The sequence below is a fragment of the Vicugna pacos genome, chromosome 9 (assembly GCF_048564905.1).
Source record: "Vicugna pacos chromosome 9, VicPac4, whole genome shotgun sequence".
NCBI lineage: Eukaryota > Metazoa > Chordata > Mammalia > Artiodactyla > Camelidae > Vicugna > Vicugna pacos.
Genome location: NC_132995.1, coordinates 39,994,847 through 40,022,788, shown reverse-complemented (window position 1 = coordinate 40,022,788; position 27,942 = coordinate 39,994,847). Strand labels below are relative to the sequence as shown.

General features: G+C 47.1%; 2 protein-coding genes across 2 annotated transcripts in view; one reads left to right on the top strand and one right to left on the bottom strand.

Moving 5' to 3' along the window:
- The window catches only part of CMTM4 (CKLF like MARVEL transmembrane domain containing 4), a 70,133-nt gene extending 61,914 nt beyond the window's left edge, over positions 1–8,219 (top strand). Inside the window, exon 4 of the mRNA XM_015238634.3 lies at positions 503–8,219. Within this exon, the coding sequence (XP_015094120.2) occupies positions 503–667 (165 nt within the window). The 3' untranslated portion in view covers positions 668–8,219. The remainder of the gene's footprint in view (positions 1–502) is intronic.
- Positions 8,220–8,812: 593 nt separating this feature from the next.
- On the bottom strand, positions 8,813–17,094 carry CMTM3 (CKLF like MARVEL transmembrane domain containing 3). Its single transcript, XM_072967501.1, has 5 exons — positions 16,817–17,094; positions 13,476–13,631; positions 12,380–12,475; positions 11,867–11,987; positions 8,813–9,979 (listed from the first exon to the last, which is right to left on the bottom strand). Exons 1-5 carry the CDS (start codon positions 16,961–16,963, stop codon positions 9,951–9,953), a joined length of 549 nt encoding a protein of 182 aa, XP_072823602.1. The 5' UTR covers positions 16,964–17,094; the 3' UTR covers positions 8,813–9,950.
- Positions 17,095–27,942: the final 10,848 nt, after the last annotated feature.

Here is a 27,942-nt window from a genome sequence, read left to right as displayed (position 1 = left end):
GCTGCTCTCCCAGGTGTCACTCAGGAGACTCATGGATCATTATTAAATTATTAAAACTCCACTGCTGCCACCCAGAGCTGCCCAGGTGAGAGGCAGCTGGATAGCAGATGGTGGCTCCGGGGCTGGGATTTGGAATGTTAGGCCTTATGGCTTGATGTGAGGCTCACACGTGAAAGAAACCCTGAGTTTTCATCTACATGGTGTTTTGTCTACATTGTGTTTTCTCCCTGGGGCAGTGTTACGAAGGTTCTGTAAAAGAAGCCCTTTTGTGATTTTTTTTTTTCCCTTTATGGATCCAAAATGCTTCGAAAGAGACCTTAGGCTACTTTTATGTTGGTCAGGTGACCACAGACTTGGCCATGGTCTGACAGCTGAACATTGAGCGGGGCTGAGCGTGGGAGTTACAGCTGGAAGGGGCAGCCGCAGCTGGGGTCTCTGTAAGCTGTTGTGACCCCGCTGAGGGCTGACGTGCCTGAGGACTAACTGGGCCTGTTTCTTGTAGATATTTGGCTTCTTGGCAACCGCGGTGTACGCGGTGAACACGTTCCTGGCGGTGCAGAAGTGGAGAGTCAGCCTCCGCCAGCAGAGCGCCAATGACTACATCCGTGCGCGCACAGAGTCCAGAGATGTGGACACTCGCCCGGAGATCCAGCGCCTGGACACGTGAGGACGCGCCAGAGTCCTCCTCCCTCTATCCTCATGCCCGTCCTTTCAGTCAAGTTTTTTTTCCCTCATCACGTCAGATTTTCATGTGATTAAGTTGAATTTTGTCCTCTTTGGTAAAAGTTCATTTTGGGAAAGGGTTTTCCAAATGGCCCTGCTGGGAGGTGTGTGAGGCGGGGCCCACGTACCCAACTGTTCAGCCAGAGGTGGGCAGGAGGGGCCCACAGGATCCTCCAGTTTGGTGGCTGTGGGAGCCACTGGCATCACTGGCTGCTGTGTCCACTTTAGGTCTTCACTGTCCCTGAGCACAGGCTTCACATCTGACTCTGAGCCACCATGTCATATATATATTTGTGACAAGTCAGGACTTTGGATTAAAGGTGGGCTGCTAGGAGGGAAAAAAATCAAGGAATGAAGGTACAGGGTTGGAACAGTGGGTCAGGAGCAATTCCTGGGCAGCCCCCATAACACTAAAGCTCCAGGCCAGCTTTAGTGTTGCTGCCGAGGTCCCCCCTCCCCCCTTGCCTTCCAAGCCTGGGGCGTCGAGACGCCAGCACAAGCCTGGAAAGCCATGTGTGACACTAAGGGTCTTGGTGATGGGTGTGCTGGTTGAGCTTTGCTGGGTCTGGGCTTTATGGGGATGGGAAAAGCTGATGTCCCCTTAGGATGGCTCCATGGCACTGCTGACCTGTGAGGGTAGGTTACTATTTCCTACCCTGCTGGGAATCCCTTGATTCTTCCTCAAATGAATCACCTCCCTGAATCCCAGATTCTCCTCCAGGAATGTGGAGACCACATTGTTTTCCAGTTCCCTACCTACCCTGAATACGTTGAGGCTGGACTGCAGATTTTCTGTCATTTGACCTTCTCGGGTAAAAGCTACAGTCCATTACACCAGCCTGAACTCCTGCCTATTTGCTGGCGTCATGGACCACAGGTGGGGACACACCTCTATTTTAGGGGTATGTGCTGATTTTCAAATTCCTGAGAAGAGTTCTGGAGTGATCCTGAATAGATCTGTCTAGGATTTGAAAATACTTGAATCTGCACCACGATGTACCCTCTCACTGAAGTTTCAGAGGCACAAAGAGTTGTAGCATCTGTGCCTCAGGGTCATATACACGAATGGCCATTTCGGAAACTGTTGGGGAAAATTCTAATTATGTAAGGTTTTCAACTGATTCTTGATAAAGTGAGGATTATTGTGTTGATTGAGTTAAATGACCCCTGTGATGCTGTAGTTTTTATCCCCCTGTTAGAGACTAATTGTATCTTTTATGGAAAAATCATTTTAACTTATCAGGTTTTCACTCTTTGAACTGTTTTTAATGTTTACAAAGCTCACTCTAGTGCTAAAACTTTGTGTTTTACCCTCACCAAGGAGGGTACTGCTTGTGGGAAGGTTTTGCATTAACGGGGAGAGTCCCCAGGATCTCGTCCTAGTGAACGGTCGCAGCATCAGCAGTGTGCTGTGTAACGAGAGAGTGAGCATCTGTGTCCGGGTGTGGGGAGCAGAGCACAGGTGAGAATATGCCCACCTGTGCACACGCGGCATTGCATCCTCCCTAGCAGAGCAGCGTCTGATTTCCGGGCCCGGGTGGATTGATCGGGTAGCACTGCAAGGCTGGGGATTACACAGGAAATGGTACTGTGCTGTCTCTGAAGGGTTGGGGTTAGGGGTTGTCTCCCGGAACCGAATATCCGATACAGTCTGAGTTCTGCTGCCGTTCCTTTGGGGCAGTGACCCAGGTCGCCTGTTCAAACCCCTGGTCTGCTCAGGGGCCGGGTGCTGCCAGTGCAGACCCAGCTAGTCTGGTGGCAACTCCCCTCCCCTCTGTTCCCCCAGAGGACAGCCAGGCCTGGTTACTGCAGCCCTCTCCCCATGTCGGTTGTGAGGCAGTACAAGCCATGCTTCACAAACTCTGAACCTATTATATGTAGTGATTTTTGAGGAGATCATGACATCTGGATTTTATCTGTTCATTTTATATATTTATTTTGCATTTGTTGAGTGCTTATGCTTAATCAAAATGGGGCTTATCTCCCTCTGGGAGTTCCATTGAAAAACAGGGTCACAAAGACTCAGCCTTGCATTAAATGGGGTCCACTTTGGAAGGACCACCCTGAACTTTATCAGAAATCTCCTGCTGGGAATCATGTTACTTGGCCTCAATAAAAAGCCGCCTTTGAAGTGAGATGGAAAAAAGGAATACCATTCAGGCAGGATTGATGCCCAAGCTTTCCCAAGTCACTTCAATAAAACCAGTTTCTCATCAGGTGGAAAGGAGCCTATTGGCCTCCTGAGGGTGTGCTGTCAGCTGCAAGGAATGGTTCTGAAGTCCACCGAAGTTGTAAATGCTGACAGATGATAAAAAGTGGTGACACCTGTGCCACAAGCCACTTAGGAGTTAATTTGCATCTTAGTGTTAGAATCTTTAGAATTATTTATGTCCCTGTAACTATTTAATATTCTTTGTGCCATGAGGCTCTCCCATGGTTTTTGTAAATATATTTTTATATTTAATTAGCTCCCACTACAACCGGAAGTGGCCAGTTAAACACTAACTGGTGTGATGCAGAGTCTGTGTCCTGTTACGAATGGCAGTGTAGCGAGACATTAGGAAGGAAATATAGTTGTCTAGTGTGATGGAAAGACACCTGCATTTTTCTTACGTGGTCTCTGTGTACAAACAAGACAATCTAGATTTGGAGGGCTTAAAAGGACTTTTTTTTTTTATTGAAGGAAGCTTATTTTTGCATTTAATAGTTCCAATACGGACCAATGTCAGTTTGGTTTGGGGCATTTTTAAGGCTGAGGCAATCTTAGTGTTTCTCAGTTTTCTGGTGGGATGATATTGGCTTTCATAGTTTATGCCAGACTTGTCTACGCTTGAATTTGCTCTTGGAGACTGAATGGTTGAAACCCTCAAGCATTTGGTAGAACCTCTGGTGGTTTTAGATGGATGCAAACACTGACATCTTCAGAGAATGTTTATCTTGGCACTGATTTGGTTGATGCGGTATTTTTCTTTCCCTCTGACTCTCCATTATCCTCTCGTCACACTGCCAAAGGCATGGAGTGACATACCTTTTCCCTTTCATACAGCCCCGGGAGCCTAAAGACACTTGTTGGCTCTGCATAAAGCCAGGGACGGACAAAGACAGTTACACATTAAAATCTCATAATAGAAGTTTGATTTAAAGTAAAGAAAACAGATTTTCACTCTGTGCTACAACAGTCATCCAAGAGAGATTACCTTTGTCCACAGAAAGGCAAGACTGCAGTAACCAGCCCAGTCCCAATGTCCGTGTCTTCCTCGGCAACTTGACCCAAAGTGCCAACATGGACAGAGCCCCGCCTGCCCACAGGGAAGCCAAGGAGGACCTGGCCTGGCTCTGAGGGCTTGGCTTTGGGAGGTGGATGCCATTGGCAGCCCTTTGGGCACAATGACCACCCCTTGGCTAAAGGATTGTGCCTGTAGGCAGGCATGGAGTATATCAGACCTCCACCCTGTGTCAGATGCTTCTGGAGAGAGCTTTGTGACTCAGTTGAAAACATTCCTACTTTTTTAAAGTTTGCAGTTTCATCTGTCTTTCTTTAAGCTTTCTTATGATTCAGCCTTGGGTTAAGCCACAGGCAGTCTCTAAGGAGATGAAGCACTAACTCTTCTGTCTGCACATGAATATGAATTCTTGCTTGCAGTGATGGACCCTTGTGTAGCTCCTCCCCCCATATGTCAGGTATATGTGTCCCAAGCTCACCCCTTCTTATAGACTCGCATGTGCTGTTTGGGTGGAAACCCCTCGCCTCTCTGTGTGTTTAGGTGGACCAAGTTCCTAATCTCCGGCTCTGCGGGATTTTCTGTGAGTTGTTCTTAGAACCTGTCCTAGCAGATGGGCAGTGTGAAGGCAACATGTGGCCAATTCAGTGATTCTGGAAGGCACTGGTGATTTAGGTTCCCATTGTACCATCCGTATTCCGAACAAAGCAACCATGAAGTCTGCATGCCATTGCCTGATTGTCATTTTCTCCGTATCTTCTTTACAGGGAAATAATGATATCAACCAGCTGGCAAAAGGTGAAAACACTTTCTAGGCCGAGGGCTGCTGCCAATTGATTCTCTCAAGCAAAATTAAAAGTTGCTCCTGCTCCAGGGACTGCCATTAGCTTGTGAGGTCTCCAAATACTTTCTTAGTGAAGTTTGTAGAACCCAGGGGCTCTCTCTTTCCCAGGTCTTTATTATTTCATCAGCGCCCACTCCCACCCAGGTCCAGCTAAGCAACAGCCGGTGCGGTGGGAGCAGGGACAGGTCTGGGAGGTGAGAGGAGGCCCAGACTCTGTCTTTGGGCTCATTGAGAGCACTGGACATGGTGACCCACCTGGGCTGTCTTGAAAAAAAAAATGTACTTGGTTAACTACCTTCCTATCCTCTTTGGAAAAGTGAGGTCTTGTGTTCTGGAATCCGCTTGAGAGCAGGAGGTGAATGTGGGGACCAGCGTGCCTTGGCGCTCCGGGCAGGCTCCTGGCGTGTGTTTGAGAACCCACAGGTCTGGACAGGTGACTCAGGTGCTGGTCTGGGTGCCACCCTAGAGAGGACGTAGACCTAACACCACCCACCTGGAGCTTTAAACGTTTCTGGCTCTTCATAAAGTCTTGTATTCTCTTCTCAGCAGATAGCACTGAAATTGTAAGAACTGTCTGCTTGAGAAAGTAATTTGAAATATCTGACCCTTTACATTTCTTTTATTTAGAAACTGTCTCTGAAAGAAAATACCCTCAACATCTGTTAGATCTAGAAGAATTTTCTTTTCAAAACTGAATGTTTTGTTTGACTTTTCTTCACACCAGTAAATGGCATGAAGGACCTTTAGGCTTGAAACAAGGAGTGGGTCCTGCTATGTTTTCCCTTCTTTTGTTCCTGATTATATTCTTATTCTATTTGGATATAATTTCTCAACCTTGGGAACTTTTTTTTTTCCTTTCTAGTTTTTAATTATTCTGCAAACATTAAAGAAAAAGATTACCCATAAGCCAGTTGAGTCTGAATCAGTGGCAGCTTGCCTAGAATAAAGTTTAGTTTATGATTCTTTGAATCATCTGTCTTTTTTACAGGCTTAGTTTGTTGTCTACAGTTTTTACACCAAGACTTAAATTCTGGTGAATTGTGATCTAGACGCCGTAGAGTGGCATGTTTTCTTTGGGATGCGTTCTACACCAAGGCAGAGAGCCTTCATTCAGGGGTTAATAGCCTGGACTGTAGTGAGCTAGATCAGAACTGTTGTGGTTCTAATTTTGAATAGGAACTTGTCTGAAATGACTTTAACCAGCTTTGTTGGTAGGATTAGGGAGCGGTCCAGTTTCTTTCTGTACTTGCACTTCAGAGGAGAGAAGGCATGACACAGCTGATTTGACAGTAGTTTGTATGGGATTCAGTGATAGCCTGAGACTGTCAGAGCTGAGTCCTCTTTGGAGGCACTGCTGAAACCCAGTAAGAAGCGCCCCCTTTTATTAGGAAAGCCACCTGAAGGGAGAATCAGGAAATGAGGACAGACAGGGGCCTGGTACCCACACAGGCAGGGCTGGGTCTAGCTGCTTCCCTTTGTGGGCCACTTTGCTTTCCTGCCTTTTCCAGAATCAATTTTTGCAAGTTTCAAGACTGTTCTCCTCTTTGTGAAAGTGAGGAAGGCAGATATTCAGGGCTTGGAGAAAGACCTGACTGGTCCCAGGATGCCTGGCTGGCTCCCTTGGAATGGCCCAGGCCCCTGAGGCACCACCTCCTTCCAACTCTGTAACCCATTTAAAAATGAGTTTTCACATCCTGCCTCCTGATGCAACTGACCTATGTGGGGAAAACCAGTGCTTTTCATAACTTTATTCTGATGTGATTCCCTCTAAGAGAAGGCTAGGGGTCAAAAGTGTTTGTATATGTTGAAATTTTTAGGGGTTCAGGAACCTATGGTGGAAAACACTTAATTATTTATTACAGGTATGAATTTTTTTCCCCAAAGTAGGTAATTACATCTTTGTATATTTTAAGACAGATAATAATCACTTCACCTTTGGTGCCTTCCGTGTGTCAGTCACATAAACACTCTTGTCAATCATGGAATTGAAAAAAAGATGTACATTTAGTCAAACCAGATAACACTATTTTTGTAGCATGATTTTAGATTCTGTCCTTTTAATATTGCTTTCAGCAATGCTGGTTTTGAGGTTTGGTCACTTTCCCTTTAAACTTCATTATATATTTTAAAAAAGAAAAAGAAAAAAACCCTATATCCCTGGCTTTTCCTGTCTCTTCTCTGTTGCTTCTCCCCAGCATCTTATTTCTGCTTATTTAAATGGTCTGAGAGTAAGACTATATTTCTGTGAAATAGTTATTAATCAGTATAACTGCATTTGGTATTTTTTTAACCACTTGTTCAGTCTGAACAGCCACTGGTCACCTCACACAGTAAGAGGAAAGTGGTTCCATTAAAAAAACAACAAAAACAGAACATTCTCGGTGCTCTAACTTCCCCTTCTTTGAGTCTAAAATGGTGAAAAGCCCGTCGGGGCTGGGGAACCAGAGGGCGTTCTCTGGCTGGTGTCTCTCCGCTGTCCCTCCGGCTTGGCTGCAGGTCTCCCTCTCCCTGCACCAGATGGGCTTCCAGGTTAGGGGGCCTCCACTGGTCTCCAGCTCACCTTCCACTCCGATCTCACATTGGTTCGTGGATGCCATGGGTAGGCTCAGTGGCCCTTTCTGGTTTTCAGCCTGAACAAAATAGGCCCCTTGCTGTGAGGAGCTTGCCAAAATGAAGACACGTAACAGGCCAGCTGTTCCTTTTGCTTTCCCACCCCTGCAGAACTGAGTTACATACATCTGGTCAAGAAAAATCTTGAGTAAACCAGCTGAGCCCATTGTAAAACGAAGGAATGGATTTACTGAAACATAAAACTGTAGCTTTTTTTTTTTTTTGGTTGCTTTGAAGGGTCAGAATATGCCATTTTATAACAAAGGAAGTCATGTCAGATGGCTGTGATAACTCCCATGCCATTACTCGGTACTTGGCCCAGTGGTACTTGCGGGAGGGGGGCAATGTTAATTTAATAACTACTACACTTTGCTTCTTAAACGTCTGTTTCCTTTAACAGTGTAGACACAGCTGTGGGGTGTTCTGAGGCAATGCCCTTTTGGCAAACTGGTTTATGCTGTTGGTGGGTCAGAGCTTCCACTCTGGCTTCTGAGGCCATCACACATGTCTGGGGTGGGTACCACCTGGATCCGACCGGCTCTTTGGTTTATCCATTTGGAGTGGTTTGGGGCCCCAAAGCCTTTGCTCCTGTTGGTTTGTCCCTGACAACAGACAAAACTTCACATTGCCCTCAGTTTCCCCCCATTATTTCTTTTGAAGGACCAATTTTTCACGGTACTTGTCCTGATTGTTTTCATAGTGTTTGAACCTGTATTTTTGTATGTAGAGGGAAATAATTTTCTCAACACTAATCGCTGATAAATATTGTATTAAATTGTCATGAAGGAGTTCTTGTTTAATAAATGGACACATAAAAATGGCATTGTCATTTTCTTTGCTCTGCCTTACCTCCCTCCCCTTCAAAGGCTGCTGCCTGGTTCCTGAAACAGGCTAATGGGGTGAGTGGTGAACACAGCCATGGTCAGGGGATGAGGCCTCCGAGGTGTTGCTGTCGACAGGCAGCTTGGCTGGATAGCAAGGTGGAGCAGAAACACCCCCACGTGCCCGTCAGTTCTGCATGTTCTGCTTTCATACGTGTCTCCAGAATGCGCTGTATGTGGAAGTCGGGGCAGAATGCCTCAATCCTTCCCATCGGCTGGGGCCCAAACGCTGACTTACTGTGGATGTTATGTGGGTGAGACCCTGTGCCTCCTGGGGGGACCTAGGCAAGTCCCCAAACCTTCTGGCAGTCTCCTGGACTGGTAAACAGGATCATGTGAGGAGTAAAGAGCACGAAAATGCCTAGTGGGGGCCTGGCCTGGGAGCAAATGCGCATGTCTTGTTGCCAAAACTTGGAGTTGCCAGGATTCACATGGCGCGTGGGACCCAGTCTGGGCCAAAGCATGATACCTGACAGCGTCGCTCCGGGTGTGTAAGGTTTTTTTTTTTTTCCTAAACACACACACTCCAAGCAGGAAGTCAGTTTGGTTTAATCCATTATGGCTTTTTTCAAGGTAGGAGATTCACATGCAAGAGAACAAAGGTTACAAATGCCCAAAAGATAGGTCCAGAACTTGGCTCATTCATGAGGCCTCTAGGGTCACAGGAAATGCCATTTAAGAAGCTGCTTTTGTGTAAAAAGAAAATTATATATAAATTTGCAAAATGACATTGAAGATACATGCACAGCATAAGGTCGTTAGGTGAACACAGAAGGCACATTTCACCTCTCGTGAGAGTCAGACACCTGCTCTGGTGTCTACAAGCACAGTGTCCTGAAGGCCCGAGGGCCCCTCGCCTGCTGACAGCCCTCGGACCCAGGGAAAGAGCGGGTTTTGCTGGGCCTGCCCAGCTGCCCCTGGGGCTGTCACTGCTACTTTGTTGTTTGAAGCCCTGGATTTTTTTGGACATGGTAAGCTAGTCTACAAGCTTTACTTTGAAATAGTCTAGATCCAGAACAGTCACATCACCTGAAGAAGATGTGGTCTCCAAGGATGTGGGGTGTCAGTTATGGGCATTGGGACCCACTCTCTCCTAGGTCATAGGACAAAGGTCAGTTTTCTCCCTGCTTCAAGAATGAAGAGGGAACTGGTGCTCCTTGAACAAAAGAATCTTGGCGGTATCATTCTCGACAAAGTGGCATGAGCAGGGGCACCAAATGCAGATAGAAACCACTGGGGCCTGGCGGGCTGACCCTGAGCTGGTTTCTGCCTTCTTTGTGCACCACCACCCGTGCCCCCCAGCATGAAACGCTTCCAATGATGCAGTAACAAGGCTCCATCTGCTTTGTCCCTTTGTGCTTGTTTTTGGTGGAGAGGTTAAAGGACTTAAGGTTTGTAGGACAGAAATGAGAAGTGGCAGAATATTCACAATGCTCTCATGAGCAGGGAGATTGAACAGTGCTAAGCCAAAGGGTGCCATCTTGTATACTGGGCTCAGGAATGCCACGTTCGGGCTGTGAGGAGGCCGCTCTGTCAGCAACTCCAGCTGCTGCTTGAGAAGTCACAGGCTCCCTGCCAACACACACGATCCCCTGGCCATGCTCCGGCCAGCCTGGTCAGAAGCAGGAGCGGAGGCCCGTGTGGCTCAAGCTGCCAGGGCAGGTCAGCCCTTTAGTCAGAGTCAGAATTAGAATTCTCTTCTGAAAGGAAAGCAAAGAGGATGTTTGGCAGGAGTTTTGGGGCCAGTGGTGCCTGGGAGCCGTCTCTGGGGGAGTGCTTTGAGGACCGCCTTGGGCCTGGGTCCTTCACAGGCAGCTTTTCTCACTTCCAGGGTGCAGCCCAGCGGAGGTGGAGAGCCCAGATGCCCCTTCTTTTGAGGCTCCCGGCCCTCCCATCCCCCTGGGCCTTTCTCACCTGGGGTATCAGGGTTGTACATCTGCCCCCAACCCTACCCCACAATTCAGATCCAGGTGGGACTAGCTATTATCCAAGAAACTAAAATATACTGCAAAATCAGGAAGCTATTTTTTAGCCCTTTTTAAAAAAGTTTCAGTCTCCTTTGCCCCAGGTGTTTCAGTGTCACCTGCCTGGGGACAGCATGTGCTCAATGGGGCGATGTCAGTTCTCTGAAAGCCACTCCCCCCTTGTCTTCCTGTCCAGCCACGTGTCACTGCTGGTCCTGTTCCAGAGAAGCATCTCACCTGGACGGGAGCACCTGCTCTTTATACTTTTTTGTTCCCCTTCCACCTGCCTCATTTCTTCTGCCTGCACACTCCTAAACATCCATCAAAACCCAGCCTCCTGGCTGGCACGTGGGATGGGTGTTCCCTCAGCTGCTTCATTCCTACCTCTGTTAGCTCCCATTTTGCTGTTACAGTTGACATCTACCCCAGGCTCCTCCTGCCCTAGTACGCGCCCCATGTGTACATCACTACTCTGTCTCTGGGTCTAACTCCTGTCTGAGCTGAAGTCCTTGAGGGTAGGTAGTTGGCCTGGCCATCTGTACATCCCTAGGGCCCAGCAAGTGGCAGCCTCAGCAGGTGTTTCGGTCAGCAGATGCTGACACAAGGGCCAGGTGGAATCAGGGGACACCAAGCTGGGGTGAGTTTGGTGCTGAGCCAAACATCGGATTTACTCAGCTGCAGGGAGCTGACATCTGCCTCTCCATTTAAAGTGTACCTGTGGGTGTGGAGGGGGTGAGGCAGATAAATGGACTCTAGGCTACAGAGCCATGGAGCTGGGCCCTCCATTCCCAGGGAAGCTCCGGGGCTTCCTGGCATTTCTGTGTTGGAGCCTCCACTGGCTCCCTTCTGGGCAGGAGAGCCCTGGGCTGTGGCTGAGGATGGCCTGAGGGGAATCACAAGCTCCAAACCAGCTGTGGTCCCTCCTGACACACACCTGCAGGGCCGTCCCCACCTTGTGCCTCTCCCTGTGCTGGGGACATGCACCCTGAGGACATGACACGTTGGTATGGCTATGTTGTCACTAATGGAAAAACTAGCCATCCAACTTGCAGTGTTATTTTTTAATCAGGTTACATGGCCAGCAGCCACTCTGAGCTGAAGGATGGCTTGAGGGGCCAGAATGTCTATGGCACTTTACTTAGTTATGAAAAAACAGAACAAGCCTGAGCTTGTCTGGCTTTGCCTGGGTGCTGTGGATAAGATTGAGAGCTTGGTTCACTGGCCCTTAGGCCAGGGGCAGGTGAGACTGGGGCGAGGGGGCTGCTTTGATGCAGGTGGCCACTCTGCAGCCCAGTGGATGGCACTCAGGGAGTTGAAGGGTAGTGACTGGCCGCCCTAGGGGCTCGCAAGGGAAGGTTTCATGAGGAAGAGGTGCTGGGGGTGCCCTCAGCTTGCCCTTCCTGGAAAGGCTGAGGCCCCGGGGAACCCTGTGCTCCCCGGAGGGGGCTGGTTTCATGCTTAGTGCTGCATGAAGGGATATGAGAACCAGGCTGTGAAAAACACTTCCTGCCTGTGGGGTGAGAGGATAGGCTGTTACTCCAGCCTCAAACTAGCCAAGTGTCCCCAAGGGAGAGGAGGGCCCCAGCAGCAGTAGTCCCAGGTGATCACAGGGTGGCCACCCACCTTCTGCCTTGTCAGCTGCGGTCTCGTCTGCGGAGTCTCCTTGTTTGAGGAATTTGGCCATGTCATTAAAGATCAGGTAGAAGTCAATTGCAAACACAATGGTGGCAAAGAAGCCAAACACCTGTGGGATACAAGAGACGGGTGGATGGGACGCATTGTCTGGAGCTGGGTGCCTGGGAATGGGGAGGGCCAGCCCGAGAAGCCGCCGCCCCAGCCTCGCAGCCTGTTTTCCTCTGCTTGGAGAGACAGCTTAGATGGGCGTGCATAGATCACTTCCATTAATAACAGGTAGGAAAGTGAGCTGTTAACTTGGTTTGGCAAATAGCCTTTTCAAACTCTGGGCAGAGTAAATCAGAGGACTTTAGAGTCACTGAGACCCATGTGAAAGCCCAAGGGACCCAGCAGAGGCAGAATGTGCCCCAGGCGCTAAGAGGGGCACCCACTGAGGAGTGGGGTGAGCTTGAGGGGGCAGCACTGGGCACCCCCCTCCCAGTGGGTAAGGTGCTTACTCACCCCAGCTGCTTTGGAAGCCCCATCCGAGTATTTGGCGACAGCTGTGATGGAGATGGCGAAGTAGATGAGGGCCGCTGTGACACAGCGTAGGAAGTCCTGGGGAAAAGGGCATGGCCACAGGCCCCTGAGCTCCCTGGACTGGGGCACAGCATGGGGAGGGGGCCACTGGGAGCTGAGGCAGGAAAGGGGCTCAGAAGGGCACTGTGTGGCAAGAACGGGGCGGGGATTTCACCTTCAGAGGGACACACACCCGGCCTTCCGGTCCAGCATCCATAGGGCTCCCACCCTGTCCTGGCCCCACCTGCACTCCCTGGTCCTCCTAAACCTCTGCTCCTGCCTCTGCCCAGGTGCCTCGTGCAGGCTGCCGTCCTCTGCCAACTAGACAGCAGGGTATGAACCAGGCCACAGCTCCCTGTGGCTTCGCTGGGATGCAGACTTCCCCATTTGGTGGGCAGGAAGCTGGAAACCTTGTCACCTGCTTCCTCTGGTTCTCCAATGGGGGGATCAGGCCCTGGGCCTTGCTTTGCCACATACCTGTGGCAGATCTACTTACGTATCATGGTTTCTGCCTACCCGTCCCTAAAATGGGGATGGGGGTGCAGCCCATCAGGAAGAATACTGGATGTGAAGTCAAGAGACCAGGGTTCAAGTGCAGCCTTTGCTGTCCCTTCTCTCTGACTCGTTTCATTCAGCAAAATCTGGAGCGGGTATCTGGGCGATAAACAAGTTGCCAGATGGCTGAGGTCTGGAAGACCTGCAAGTCCTCAGTTAACCTGCCCTGCCCATGTGGAAATGGCTTGAATTCCTGCGACTGAGGCTCATTCTGACAGGTCCAGTTGGGAGCACCAGTGCCACCTGATGGCCAGGGCTGAGGATGCCGTCTGGGGTTCACAGCCTCACAGGGACACTGGAGCAACCACATGCTCTGGGTCATAGCTGCTGCGCGGTGGGGTCTGGATTATCTGAGGCCCTGTCTACCCACAAGGCTCCAACCAACTTCAAGTGGCCCCTCTAGAGCACTGAAGAAAGAGAGAGGACCAAAATGTATGACTCTGATGGCCAGTCAACCCTCTCCTCCTGGGTCCCCAGCCCTCACCATCATGGGCCAGAACAAGCCCTGCCACTTGTCATTCAGCTGCATGGCATCAGCAAAGAGGAAGTAGAGGGCCAGCAGGAACTCCAGCAGGGGCGCCATGAGGAAGGCAGATGCTGAGGATGCCACATAGCAGATGAAGGTGATGAACGAGAGACCCTGGAAGGTGGGGGAGAGAGAAGTCAGAGCCTGTGTACAGCCCCTTGCCCAGTGCTCCTCCAAGCCAGGCCCTGCAGTCAGGAAGAGAGGTGGCTCCAGCCAGCGTAGTGACCTGCCCACCGTCCTGCAGCTGCAGGATTAGAACCCCATCAGCCCACACCCATGCTGCCCCCAGTACTTCTGGGCATGGCCCCGCATCCTGACCTCAGGCTAGCTCCCTGCCAGGATCCAATCAGGAAGCCCCAGAGCCTCCCATGTGTGTCCACCCTGCCCGAGGAGGCCACCTCTTGGGGCTGCCCCACCTCCATCCCAGCAGGCTCTAAGGTGGAATCGACCCCACTCAGATGGTGCCCAACAGGGGAAAATCAAACCTAAGCAGTCTCAAAGGCAATCCACTAAGCAGGAGACAGTTTCAGAAAGTTAAACCCAACACCCAAGATTTGTGCTTTTCACTGAATGAAAAATTTACTTGGAAAATAATACACAAATCTTGCACTTTAGTTAATAATATGCATGATGAAGTGTTCAGAGTTGAAACATATCAATGTCTGCAATTTACTTTGAACACATCAAAGAATAAAGTGGATTGATAAGATATATTAAAAGCAAATATAGCAACGTGTTAACAATTGTACAATCTAGATGGTGGGTATATGGGTGTTTATAGTCTAACTCTTGGCTTTTTAAATATATTTGCAAATTTTTACAATAAGAAAGAACCATCCAGGAGAGGGGGTGTTGACACTGACACTTCATGCCCTGCTGCAGCATTCGTCCTGCCTTTGTGAAAGGTGGGGCGAGGTGTAATGAGAAACTGATTAAGAATCAAAGTGTTTTCTGCAGCCCTGTCCACACACTATGGGTGGCAACTGATGCTGGAGGATGCTGAGGCCCCCAGTTAGTTCTGCAGACCATGTGATGGGGCTGTTCACTGGGCCAGTGCCCACTGAGGCTTGTGGGACCTCCTCTGATCTTCACTACCACCCATGCACCAGGTGCTGTTCACAGCCCACTTTGCAGATGAGAAGAATGAGGTTCAGAGGGATGAAGTGACTTGCTCAGTGTCATGCAGCTAAAAAGGGGCATCAGAATTTGGACTCAGGTCTGGCTGACCCCAAAACTGGAGTTCTGAAGCAACCCTGCCATGGGTATGCTGGTCTTTACCTGTTCTGGTTTTGGTTACTGTGGCTGGGTTTGAGCACATCCATGGCTGAGTAGCTCTTAGTGGGGTCCTGGGGCACCATAGGGATGATGCCCAAATGCCCCACAGGAAGCACTGCAATGGTTTCAGACATGAGCTGTAGAGATCCCACCGTGTAATCCATGGCACCCACATCTGTCCTGATCATGGCTGTGGAGGTAGCTGAGCCCAACCTGAACAGGTGGGAAACTAAGGCATAGAGATGTGCTGAGAGACTGCCACAACCTCTGATGAAGGCAAGGCCACTGGACCCTGGTAGGGCTCTATCCTGTACTTCCTTTGTTAAAGGTTGTTCTGTGTCCCTCCTCTTCCTGTCCCCTACCCTAAAGCCTGATTTGGGGGATCCCCCTCTAGATTCTGTTTCCCTGATTTTTGGTGGTGACTTCCTCCCCCTTCCTGCCTATGTCAGCCTCAACATTTGCTTGGTCCTGGGGGCAGCCAGAGGTGACCATAGAGAGGCAGGAGTGACCTAGGGTGAATCCCCTTTCGTCTTCAGTGCCCACCCCTCACCCTTCTTTCCTCCCCTCTTCATCCTCCTAGACTAGATTCCTGATAACCAACTACACCAAAGGCCTCCTCAGTGCTCTGGCCAGCACCCCTCCCCCCACCCATGAGGTGGGCCTGAGCATGGTATGGCTGGGGTCCCCTCAGTGGAGGGTGAATTCAAGGCTTCTCCGCAAAAGTGGCTCCCATCAATCTCCAGGGTGCGACCCAGTGGCCAACAGAAGGTGACTCCCTGGACTGTGAGCTGTGAGTCCTGGGCCCTGATGTCTCATCTGGGAGTTGGGCAGGTGCTGGGCAGGTGCTGGGCTGACCTCAGGGGCAGAGGAGGTGTTAGGACCACCTCCTGCCATCTGCCTTGGGTGATACAAAGGAGAGGTCAGGAGCAGACTTCTTCCTCTGATCCCACGTCCGTGCTGTCACTTGGCCCTAAACTGACCCATGTCAAATCCCCTAGAGGCTGGGCCTCAGCTTTCTTGTCTGCAAAGTGGGAAGGACAGGGATTGTCAATTTGCTGGGGATCTAAGCAACAAATGCTCCTCCCTCTTTCCGCCTTTCCTCCGCCTGGTCTCTTCCTCTCCTTCCCTCCGTGAAGGCCCAGCACCAACCCACCACCCTACACGCCGACAGGGACAGTGCGGGAGTTCTGAGTGTCCAGAGGACAAAGACCTGACGGGCCACGGTGGGGCTTGCGGGAAGGAGGAAGGAGCTCAGCGGGGGCGGGAAGGCTGGATTCTAGACAGGGAGGGGAGGAGGGGGATGAAGTCACCCTGCTGGGCTCCTGCCCCCGCCCCTCTGCAGCCTGGGTAGGGGTGGGCTCCCAACGCGCCCCACTAGAGCCGCCCCGGCCTCACCCAATCCCGGGGGTCCCCCCTCCCAGCTGGCAGCACTCCCCTCCGGCTTCCGCCCGGCAGCTCGAGGCCCGGTCGGTCCTCCCTGCGTCCAAGAAAGCGGGCAAGGGCGCCAAGAGCCGACCCTAGCCTGCGACCCGAGGGTCGCGAAGGACCGATTCTTCCCGGGTCTGGCTGGGGCGTTGGTGGGAGGGTTTGAGAGCCGGGCGCCCGCAATGGAGGTTCGCAGATGAAGGGAAACAGCCCATCCCAGCGGCCCAGAGAGGGCGGAGGTGCCCGAGGTCACACAGCGCGGGGCGGAGCTCCCGGGGCTTCCAGCTCCGCGTCGGCCGGCCCCCTCCCCAGCCTTGCCTGAGGCCCCCCAAATTCGGGTTAAAGCACCGGGAAGGCCTGGGTTCGGGCCCCGCCCCGCCGCAAACCCGCGGCTGAGCTTCCGCGAGCCCGTCCCAAGTGGGTGAAGTTTGCCCAACTCTGCTCAACTTCGCGGGGCTCCGAGGGGGGCCGGCCGGCCGGGGCGCCGGGACCTGGCCGTGCAGACGGCGGCGTCCGCCGCCAGCCCCACGCCAGGCGGCTGCGGAGGGCTCGATGCCGCAGGGGGCGGGTCGGGAGGGGGCTGGGGGCGCCGCACTCACCGTCTCCGCCAGCAGGAGGCGGCCTTTGAGCGAGCAGAGGAAGGCGCGCGCCGGCAGGAGGGCGCGGAGCCCCGGGAGGGCCGCGCGGGGCTCGGAGTGGCGGGCGGGCTCGGGGTCCGAGGCCGGCTCCGGGTTTGGGGGCCACATGGCGGTGGCGACCCGGGCCGAGGCTCAGCCTCGCTCCTCTCACCCCAGAGCCCGGGAGGGAAGCGGAAGCCCCGACTGTGCGGAAGGAGAGAGGGGCCAGATTAGCTCGGCGCGGGGACGCATCCCCCCGCCGCTCCGCCCCCGCCGCCCCGCCCCTCCTCCCTTCCTGCCCCGTCCTCCTTCCTCCCCTGTTTTCCCTCCTGCCCTTTTCTCTTTTCCCTCCCTTCCTCCGTCTGCCTTCCTCCTCCTCTTCTTCCCTTCTCCCCTCGGACCCCGGCTGCCCGGCTTGCGTAGGCCTGCGTTGGCCCGACTGGTAGCAGTGCTGGGCTGGGGCCTCCCCAGACCCCCGCACTCTCCCCTCACCTCTGTCCTGGCGGGTAGAGACCTAATTATTGAGGCCACTGAACACCCCGTCGGAGCTCCTATCCATCTCTCCTTGCCCAGAAGGTTGTCTACACTCGCTGTCTCCGGCCTAGCTTCCAGCCCATGAGCGCGTCGAGGATCCAAGAACCTAGGCGTCCAAACAGCGAGACCTCTTTCTTGTCCTGAGGCTTTGACCCAGCCGTCAGCTCCCCGCCCCACTCCCACTCTCTTTCTCCCTTCGCCAACCTTCCCATCCTTGGCCAACCCAGCCTCCCAGGCCTCTTTGTTGACTGCCCAGCCCTGGATTCGGCACCGCTGGCCCATTTCATCCCAAGAGGACTCCCAGAAGTGCACCTTGGAGCCCCAGCCCCTACACAACATACACATGTCTCCAGGTCGTCGGGAGTTGAGTGTGACCAAGACCCAGCCCAGGACATTCTCACTACACCTTCGCCTTCGCAGTCTCAGGCCGCTGCTATCCGTCCTTCCACCCCAGAGCCAGAGATCTGGGGATTGGCCTCCTTCTCCCTCCCCCTCAGAGTCACCCATCCACTGCACATCTTCGCATCCTAAAGCTTTCCTGAATCTCTGTCCATGTCTCACTACCACAGCCTCCATTAGATCTCAGACCACTCCTGTCTCCTCCCTGGACTGTTGTGAGGGTGTCTTTAGGAGGTCTCTCTGTTTTCTCTCTTGGCAGCCAGAGGAATGCTTGAATCACCAATCACGGTCACCTCCATTCCTCTCACCTGCAAAAACCTTGGGAGCTTCCCATCTTGCTCAGGGTCTTGGTATAGAGACTAAAAACAGCCCCTTGTTACCTTCTCCTCTCCGTCTCTTCCACCCATATACCTTCTTACCTCCCCCATGCTCCCTTCTGCCACAGGGCCACTGTAGGTGCTGACCCCTCTACCTGGAATGCTCTTTCTCCACCTTGTTACCTGATAAACTCCTATTTTTCTGTGATCATGCTGCAGTGTCACTTCGTCAGGAGACCTCCCTGACCTTTCTACCTAGGTAAGAGGCATTCATCCACTCATTTTTAAAATTCATTCCACAGCAGTGCTAGAAGCCTACAATGCAGGGAAACCCCAGCTCTTTTTTTAGGAGCAGGGGTGGATGAACCCTGAATGTGTGCAGAGAATCCTGAATAAGATGGATCCTGGTAAGAGATGCCTGGTTGTTTCAGAGCACAGCCAGGCAGCCTATGTGGAAGAAAGGACTGAACTAAGGGCCAGGGGAGAAGACAGATCAGAGAAGGCGTGAGGCCAGATTATAGAGGACCAGACCCTGGTTTTTGGATTTTGCTCCAGATTTCCTGGGAGGAGGCCAGGTAAGGGTTAGAAGAGAGGATGACCTAGTTCTGATCTGTGTTAATTAAAATATAGCTCAAAACTGTGACTCAATAATATAAAGAAAATAAGCCAATTTAAAGAATGGGCCAAAGATTTGAACAGACAATTCAGCAAAGATATATGAGTGTCCAGGAGGCATGTGAAAAGATGCCCAATATCATTCGATATTTAGGAATGTAAAGTCAAGTTACAATGAGGTAATACTGTACACCTGTCAAAATGGCTTTGTGAAAGAGGAGGCTACTATTTAAGTGCCGGTGACGATATGGAGCAACTGGAACTCTCATGCACTGCTGACAGGGGTGGAAATTGTTTCCACCACTTTGGAAGACAGTTTGGCAGTTTCTTAAAAAGTTAAACAGAGACTTACCATATGACCCAGCCATTTTACTCCCTAGGCATTTACCCAAGACAAATGAAAGCACATATCTCCATAAAGGCTTGTTGGTGGATGTTTATAGCAGCTCTATTTTTAATAGCTTCCCCTGGAAACCACTTGGGTTCCATCAGCAGGTGAAGGGATAAACTGACTGTGGGACATCTATGCAATGGAATACTTCTCATCAATAAAAGGAATAAATCATCAACCAGTGCAAAAACATAGAAACATTTTGCAGATATGTTGAATGAAAAAATTCAGACTCAAAAGGGTGCATACTGTGTGGTTCCAATTTTGTGAAATTCTAGTACAAGGGAAACAGGTATGGTAACAGAAGTCAGATCAGTGGTTACCTGGGGGCAAGAGAAACTTCTTGGGATGCTGGAAATGTTCCTTATTTTCACTGGGGTGGTGGTTACAACAGGGACATACATATGTCAAAATACATTAAACTGGACACTTAAAATGGGCACATGGTATTTCATGTAATTTATATCTCTTTTAGTGAAAGGGTTCTGAGAAAAAAGAAAGTACAGTGATAGAGTAGGTGAGAGGGCAGGCAGAGCTGGGGGGGGTGCCCCTGCGTGAGGTGACTGGATACCCATGACCACTGCCCATCCTACGGCCAGCTCGGAGCTCCCCAGGGGTCTGTCATCCCACCCCGCCCCGGCCCAGAACCCACCACTCAAGATGGTACCAAGCTTTGTCTGCTGTGGGATGAAGGAAGGTGGCCCTTTTTTTTTCCTTGTGTAATGAATATTTTCTCTTCTCCTCCAGTTTTTATCTTATTCTTTGTGTTTAATTAATATTATCATGCTTAATTTTGTTGGTTAATTAATTGGCCACTAGGATCTCGTTCAGGTGGGCTCCTGTGTACCTCACACACCCCATCCTTTTAAAATTCCCTTATTTTCTGACACTGTAAGATGCTTCAGATTCATTTTATATTCTCCCCATCCCAGCCCTAGGATCAGCTGTTCTTCCAAGAAGCTCCGGTGCATTTTACTGGAGAATGGTATTTAGCAACTAAGATCTCTTGGGGCAGTTTTAATTTGCATTTCTCTAGTTATGAGTGGATCAAGCTTGTTTTTTTCCCCTGTGTAAGCGCCATTTGCATCTCCTTTTCGAGAACTGACTTTTCACATCCTTTGCATATTTTACTAATGGTAGGTTTTTAAAAACTGATATACAAGAATGTAAATATTCAGGAAATTAATCCTGCAATGTGAGTTATGAATATTTTTTCTTGCCATTTGTCTTTTACTTTGCATTTTTGCCATACAGATTTTCTCTTTTAGAACCTGCTGTTCTTCTCTTTGGATCTGTAAATGTAGGGAATGACAGTAGCAGGGTCCCTGATGCTCTCCATCCTTGTATCTGTGGATGTGCCTTTTGTGGTCATGGTGTTTTGCTCTTTTGATAAACCTCTGGATTCATTTTCTTAGTGTTTTATTTGGAATTTTGGCCGTGATTTTCATAAATATAATTGACCTCTAGTTTTTGTTTTACTTCATTTTTTTTGTGTGTATTATCCTTTATTTAAGTCTTTCTTGTTTCCTAAAGAAGGCATTTAAAGCTATAAAGTTTTCTGTGAGGGCCATTTCAGCACACCCCTCAAATACTGCTCTAGTTTGTTTCCATTTCTAATTAGCTTGTTGTTTCAGTTTTATGTTCCTCCTTAATCCAAGAATAATTTAGAAGAATATTTTTAAATTTTTAACTAGATAAATTTTGGACTATACTTTTGTGGTTAGTTTCTAATTTTATGTATTTTATTCAGAGAGTTCTGGATGTTCTGCTTTTTGGAATTTGTTGAGATTTGTGTCCTAATAAATAGTCAATTTCTGTGTATGTTCTATGTGTTTAAAAAGACTGAATATTTTCTTATTTGTTGGATACAAAATTTATCTATGTATCTATTATATGTCTTGTTAATTATGTAATTTAAACCTTCTGTATACTGATCTTCACTTGATATATTGACTTATTAAAACAGGTATTAAAGCTGTTCATTAAGGTTTTGGATTTATTACTCAGTCCTCGCATTTCTCATAGTTTTTGAGCTTTTTGTTTGAAGATATGATGTTAGATGGACAAATGTTATATATTTTGTTCATTAGAGTGTAGCAGTTAAGAGCATAAATCTTGGGTTTAAACCCTGATTCTACCACTTTCTTAACTTCTCTGTCCTCAGTTTCTCCATCCACAAAATGAGGCTATGATATTACTTAAGTCATATGGTTATTGTAAGGATTAAATGTATTAATGTATAAAAATATCCTAGAACAGTGCCTGGCATATAGTAATTTTTTATTAGCTATTATCTAATAAAACATTTTTCTTTTTCCTAGTGAATGCTTTTAGCTTTGAATTCTGTTTCATTTAATGTTAAGTTCACCACCCCTACTTTCTTTTTGTTATCATTTATCTGGCATGTCTTGTTTATACTTTTCTCATATAAGTATTTAATGCTATAAATCTCTAAGTACTACCTTAGTTTCACCTCACAAATTTTAATATATTGTGTTTTCATTTTTGTTCACTTCAACATATTTTCTAATTTCTCTTGAGACTTTACCTCACAGATTATTTGGCAGTGTGTTATTTAACTTCTAAACATTTGGAGATTTTCTAATTATCTTTATGTTACTAATTTCCAGTTTAATTCTATTATAGTCAAAGAACATACTCTATGTGATTTCAGTTCTTTTAAACTTACTGAAGTTTGTTTTATGATTCAGGATATGGTCCATCTTGGTGAATTCTTTGTGTGCACTTGAAAAGGAAGTGTATTTCTTGAGTGAAGTGTTCTATAAATGTCAATTAGATCCAGTTGATTGGTGGTGGTGTTTAGTTCTTCTGTGTCCTTGATGATTTTCTGTGTACCTGTTCCATCAATTTCTGAGAGAGAAGAGCTGACATCTACAACTGCAGTTGTGGATTTGTCCATTTTTCTTTTCAGTTCAGTCAGTTTTTGTTTTATACATTTTGAAGCTCTGTTGTTAGAAATGTTCAGTATTATTATATCTTCATTGGGTGAATTGACTCTTTTGTCATTATATAGTGTCCCTTTTATCTCTGGTGATTTTCTTTGCTTTATACTTTGTCTGATATTAGTATTGCCACTCCAGTTTTCTTTTGATTGGCATTTGCATGGAATATCTTTTCCCACTGTTTTACTTTTCATCTACCTGTAGCATTATATTTAAGGTGGGCTCCCTGCAGATGGCATATAGTTGAGTTTTTTTAAATTCATCTGGCAATTCATGTATTTTGACTTGTGTATTTAGACCACTTACACTTAATGTAATTATTTATATATTTGTATTTATATATTTTTTTGGTTTGTTTGTTCCTTCTGTTTTTTATTCTCATTTCTCATCTTCTGCCTCATTTGGGATTATTTGAATTTGTTTTAGTATTCCATTATAACTTAACCTGTTGAGGTTTCTTTTAAACTCTCTTTGTACAGTTTTTTTTTAGTGTTTTCTATAGGGATTACAATATATTTGCTTAACTTTTCACAGTCTAATAGAATAAATATTTTACCACTTCAAATACAATGTAGAAACTTGACCACCATATTCGTTCTTTTATCTTCCCCTAGGGCTTTATGTAATAGCTCATACATATTACATCAACATAGTTTGGAAGTCCCATCAGATAATGTTATGATTTTTACTTTCAAGAATCAAGCACATTTTAAAGAACTCAAGGACAAGAATATTCTGTTTGCCCAGGTATTTACTATTTCTGGTATCATTTCCCTTCTGTCTGAAGAACTTCCTGTGGCAGTTCTTTCAGAGCAGGTCTGCTGGCAATGCTTTCTCTCAGTTTCCCTCCTTTTGAGAATGTCTTTATTTTGCCTTCATTGATGAGAGGTATCTTCACTGGATATAGAATTCTGGGTTGACAGTTCATTTCTTTCAGCACTTGAAAAATGTGCCACTTCCTTCTGGGTTCCATGGCTTCTAATGAGAAATCCTCAATCATTGTTTCCCTGTAAGTAATGCATCATTTTCCTCTGGCTGCTTTCAAGATTTTTTTTATCTTAGGTTTTAGAAATTTAATTATGCATCTGAGCATGAATTCTTAAAAAATTTATTCTGTTTGGAATTTACTGAATTTCTTGAATCTGTAAATATTTGTCTTTTGCCAATTTGGGGAAGTTGTCAACCATCATTTTTTCATTTTTTTTTTTTTGTACCACACTCTTTCTCCTCTCCTTCTAGAAATCCAGTGCTACAAATGGTAGACCTTTTGGAATTATCTCTGAAGTCCCGGAAACTCTGTTCATTTTTAAAATTTTTTTTAATCCCTTTTATTGAGATTGGATCACTTCTATTCCTCTTTCTTCAAGTTCACTAACTCTCCTTTCTTCTCCATTCTGCTATTAAGCCTATCCAGTGAGTTTTGTATTATCAGTTATCAGTTCTAACATTCCCACTTGATTTTTTTTAATATCTTCTACTTCTCCTCTAAGACTTTCTATCTTTTCATTTATTCTTAGAGTGTGGCTATATTATTCTCTTTCAAGTCTTTGTCTAGTCATCCTAACATTTATCTTATTTTGGGGATTATTGTCTTTTCCCTCATGAGATACTGAGATTTGTCTGGCTCTTCATATGCCAAGTATGTAAATGTATCAAATGTCACTGAATTATTTACTTTAGAATGGTTAATTTTATATTATGTTAATTTTGCCTCAATAAAAATTTTAAATATCCTTTTTAAAGACGTGACAAAGTACTGATACATACCAAACATGGGCAAAACGTGAAAACATGCTAAGTGAAAGAGGCCAGACACAAAAGGCCACATATTGTATGCCTCCATTTATAGAAAATACCCAAAGTAGTCAAATCCACAGACACAGAAAGGAGGTTACTGGTTGCAGGGGCTGGGGGAAGGAAGGAATGGTACAGAGCTTCCTTTTGGAGTGATGAAAATGTTCTGAAACTAGACAGTGGTGACAGTTGCTCAAAACTGTGAATGTACTAAATGTCACTAAGGTAAATTATATGTGTATTTTATCTTAAAAATTTCAGGTTGATATGTCTAAGGCCAAGGTGCAATTCTTTTTTCATTTTTTCCTCTTTTTTATAGCCAAATACATGATTTGACAAAAAGAATTCCTCTTAGAATTAAAATTTTTTTGCTGCATTATGTTTTTTCTTACTTTTATTCTTTTTTAGCAAGTGTTTCTCATTGGTAATTTTGGTGTCATTACCTGCAAAAAAAAAGTCTTTTATTTGCCTTCCCACTTAATTGCTAGTTCCCTCCAAACTTTCTAATATCCAGGGTGACTTTTGATCTTTGGTTTTGTCTTCTTTTCAGGAACATCTTTGTGCTGTTTCTCTCCCTCTGAAAACTTTCAGCTTTTTCTCTTCTTAGCCCCAAGATAAGGTGGTGAGGATCCTTTTCCAGTAAACCTGCTCACCACTAGGTGGCCCCTTTCCATCAGAAGGCTAGCTTTTCTATAACTGAATGCTTTCCTATTGTATCTGGTTGTTTTCTTCCCTCTCTGTTCTTGCCTTCTGGGGTCCTTTTGAGATGGTTGTTGAACCTCTTGGATTTAGCCTGTCTTTCTTATTTCTTCTAAAATAGTCTTCTTGCCTTTTTGCTGTACTTTGTGGGAGATTTCAACTGTATTTTCCTGATCACTATTTTTCCATTTTATTGAACGCTTCTGTTAAATTTTAAAATCTTTGTCATAGTTCCCCCACCCACCAAAGAACTATTGTTAGCTTATTGCCCTTTCTACAGTCTCTCTCATGCTTTAAGGACCCAGCATCCATCTTTATTCTGAGCGTACTAGTTAGGGTTTTTCAGGATCTGTAGGTGATTTGCCCATTCCCAGGCTGTTCCTGGCAGATGCATACCTGTGTAGTTTTGCTCTGAAGGGGCATCTTCCTGCATTCTGTGGCGACCACATGCCTGACCTGGGGTCCCCTTCTCAGCATGACAACTGGCTGCCTGCAGTCATGGTCTGCTTCACTTCATGACTTTTCTTCTCATGTGTGGAGAAACTGCCTGCTTCAGAGAGCTGCCCCCAGGGGTTGAGAGGAGTGGCCAAAGGAGTTTAGCAAGGCCCACCCTTTTCCATTGGGTTCTGAGCACAGTCATACTTACATTACGCTTTTAGATAAAATTTACCTGTGATGAGACACACAGATCTTAAGTATACAGTTGGATATTTTGACAAGTGTATACACCTGTATAACCAGTTCCCCCAGTGAAGATGTAAAATTTCCTCATAATCCCCCAAGTTCCTTCCTTCCCCTTTGTAATCAATTCCTATCCTCTACCTCCTGAGGCCACCACTGTTGCCATTTCTTTCATTATGTTTTCCCTTTTTTTTTTTTTGCCTTGAGGTATAGTTGATTTACAATATTATAATAGTTTCAGGTGTACAAGTGATGGTATTTTTATAGTTTATACCCCATTTAAAGTTATTAGAAAATATTGTCTATATTCCCTGTGCTGTACAATATATTCTTGTAGCTTATTTATTTTATGCATGGTAGTTCATACCTCTTAATCCCCTACCCCTATCTTGCCCCTTGCCACCTCCCACCAATTGTTTTCTATATCTGTGAGTCTGTTTCTGTTTTGTGATATTTATTCATTTTATTTTTTAGACTCCACAGATAAGTGATAACATATAATATTTGTCTGTCTGCATCTGACTTATTTCATTAAGCACAATACCCTCCAGGACCAACTATGTTGTTGCAAATGGCACCATTTCATTCTTTTTTATGGCTGAGTAATACTCCATTGTATATATTCCACATCTTCTTTATCCATTTATCTGTTGATGGACACTTAGGTTGCTTCCATTATCTTGGCTATTGTAAATAATGCTGCTGTGAACACTGAGGTGCATGTATCTTTTTAAATTAGCATTCTTGTTGTCTTCAGATGTGTACCCAGGAGTGGAATTGCTGGATCACATGATAGTTCTATTTATCATTTTTTAAGGAACCTCCATACTGTTTTCCATAGTGACTACATCAATGTACATTTCCACCAACAGTGTAGAAGGGTTCCCTTTTCTCCACATCCTTGCCAACATTCGTTATTTGTGGGTTTTTTTATGATCTTGTTAAAATTCTGTTCATCTGTTCTTTCTCCTATTTCAGTTAGCATTTTTATTACAAATACTTTGAACTCTTTATCTGGTATATTATGTTACATTTTTTCAGGTTTTTTTAGTTTATGCTTTCATTTGAAACAAATTTATCTGTCTCTCATTTTGCTTCATTTTCTCTGTCTCTATGAAATTAGGTGAAACGCTTACCTATCCTGGTCTTGGGGGGGTCTGTCCTGTTGTGGGAGTGTCCCTGTGCAGTCTATGTGTGCCCAGTGGCTTTGGTGGGAGGGCTGGATTTGAAATGAGCATGGGTCACGTCTTCCCCCAGGGTATGCTGTCAGCTGTCTCCCTGGTGGGAGATGGGGCTGGAGAGCCTGGTGTGAGCTAGGTTTCCTCTTATGCCCAGTGGCTGATACCACCTTATCGGGGGCGAGGGAGGGGCCCAGGGTTCTAGGGCAGAAAACCTGAAGTTCGTGTTCCCTCTAAGTGTGTACTCTCCCTCCTCCCAGCATTGGTGCCTTCTCCCCAGAGGGGAAGAGTATTGAAGAATGAGGGGCCACAGTGGGCACCTGACATGGGCCAAGGCACACGCAGGAGCAGTGGTGGGAAACTGGCTAGAACCCTGGGAAGTTCCAGTCTGCTTCCTCGGCCTTGGTCCTGGGAGGAGTAAGCATGCATGTGTGCACTCTTCACAAGTGGAGCCTAGGTTTCTTACAGTCCTCTTGTTAGTCCCAGTAGTTTTTTAACCAGGTAAGGGGACTCGTCCTCCTGGTGTCAGAGCCCAGGGCTGGGTGCCCAGTATGTGGTTTGAACTGCTCACTCTGCAGGGAGGATCTCTGAACCTGTGTAATCCCCCTCCTCTTCTGTGTCCCCTCCCAGCAGTGCAGGTCTTGACCTGATCGCTTCTCTTCCCTTTCTACCCGACTCTGCGTGGAACTTTCTTTACAGCCTTGGTTGTATAAGAGTCTTTCTGCCAGTCTCCAGCTTGTTTTCCACGAGAGCTGCTGCACACGTAGATATGTTCATGGAAGAGCTCAGCATTCTCTGCCGTCTTCATTTCACTCCAGGCACTTCAGTCATGTTTTAGTTATGTCTTCAAATACTGAAAATTCAGGTTCTTTTCACACTGACTTTGAAAGTCTTATACTTTTTTGCTCAGTCTGGATTTTCTGGTAATGTTATGACACCAAGAGAGCAAGAACCACCTCCAGAGGTTTTAGCTGTTCTGTTCCAGTGCTCTTGCTTCAATTTCATCTTTGTGCAGAGACCCTGAAGAGTGATATGCCTGTCTTTCTCTGTTCTTGAATTGCATAGAAATGGAATCATATGGTATATCCTTTTGTGTCTGGCATCTTTCACTCAATATGATGTGAGATTCATCATATGAACCTTCTATTCGTCATATGAATCTTTTATTTTTGTCATTATCCATCATTGTGTTGTATCAGTAGCTTATTTTTATTGCTGAGTAGTATTCCATTTTATGAATGTAGCAGTTTATCACCTTTTAAGTATTTGGCCTTTTCTAGCTTTTTGGTTGTTAAGAACATTCTAGTACATAATTCCTCTTGGCCTGAATACCTAGGAGAGGAATTCTAGGCCATAGAGCAGGAGAATGTGCATTTTTGAGTCTTTCCCTATGATGTAACTCCCTCTAGTTGCTCCCACTTTCAGTAGGGTTGCCTCACCCTGACCAGCCTGCAGGGGGCAGTGTGGGCACTGCAAAGGGAGTAGTGGGCCTTAAGGGTAGAGGTGCTGTGGCTGAGACCAGCAGCAGGGCGTGGCC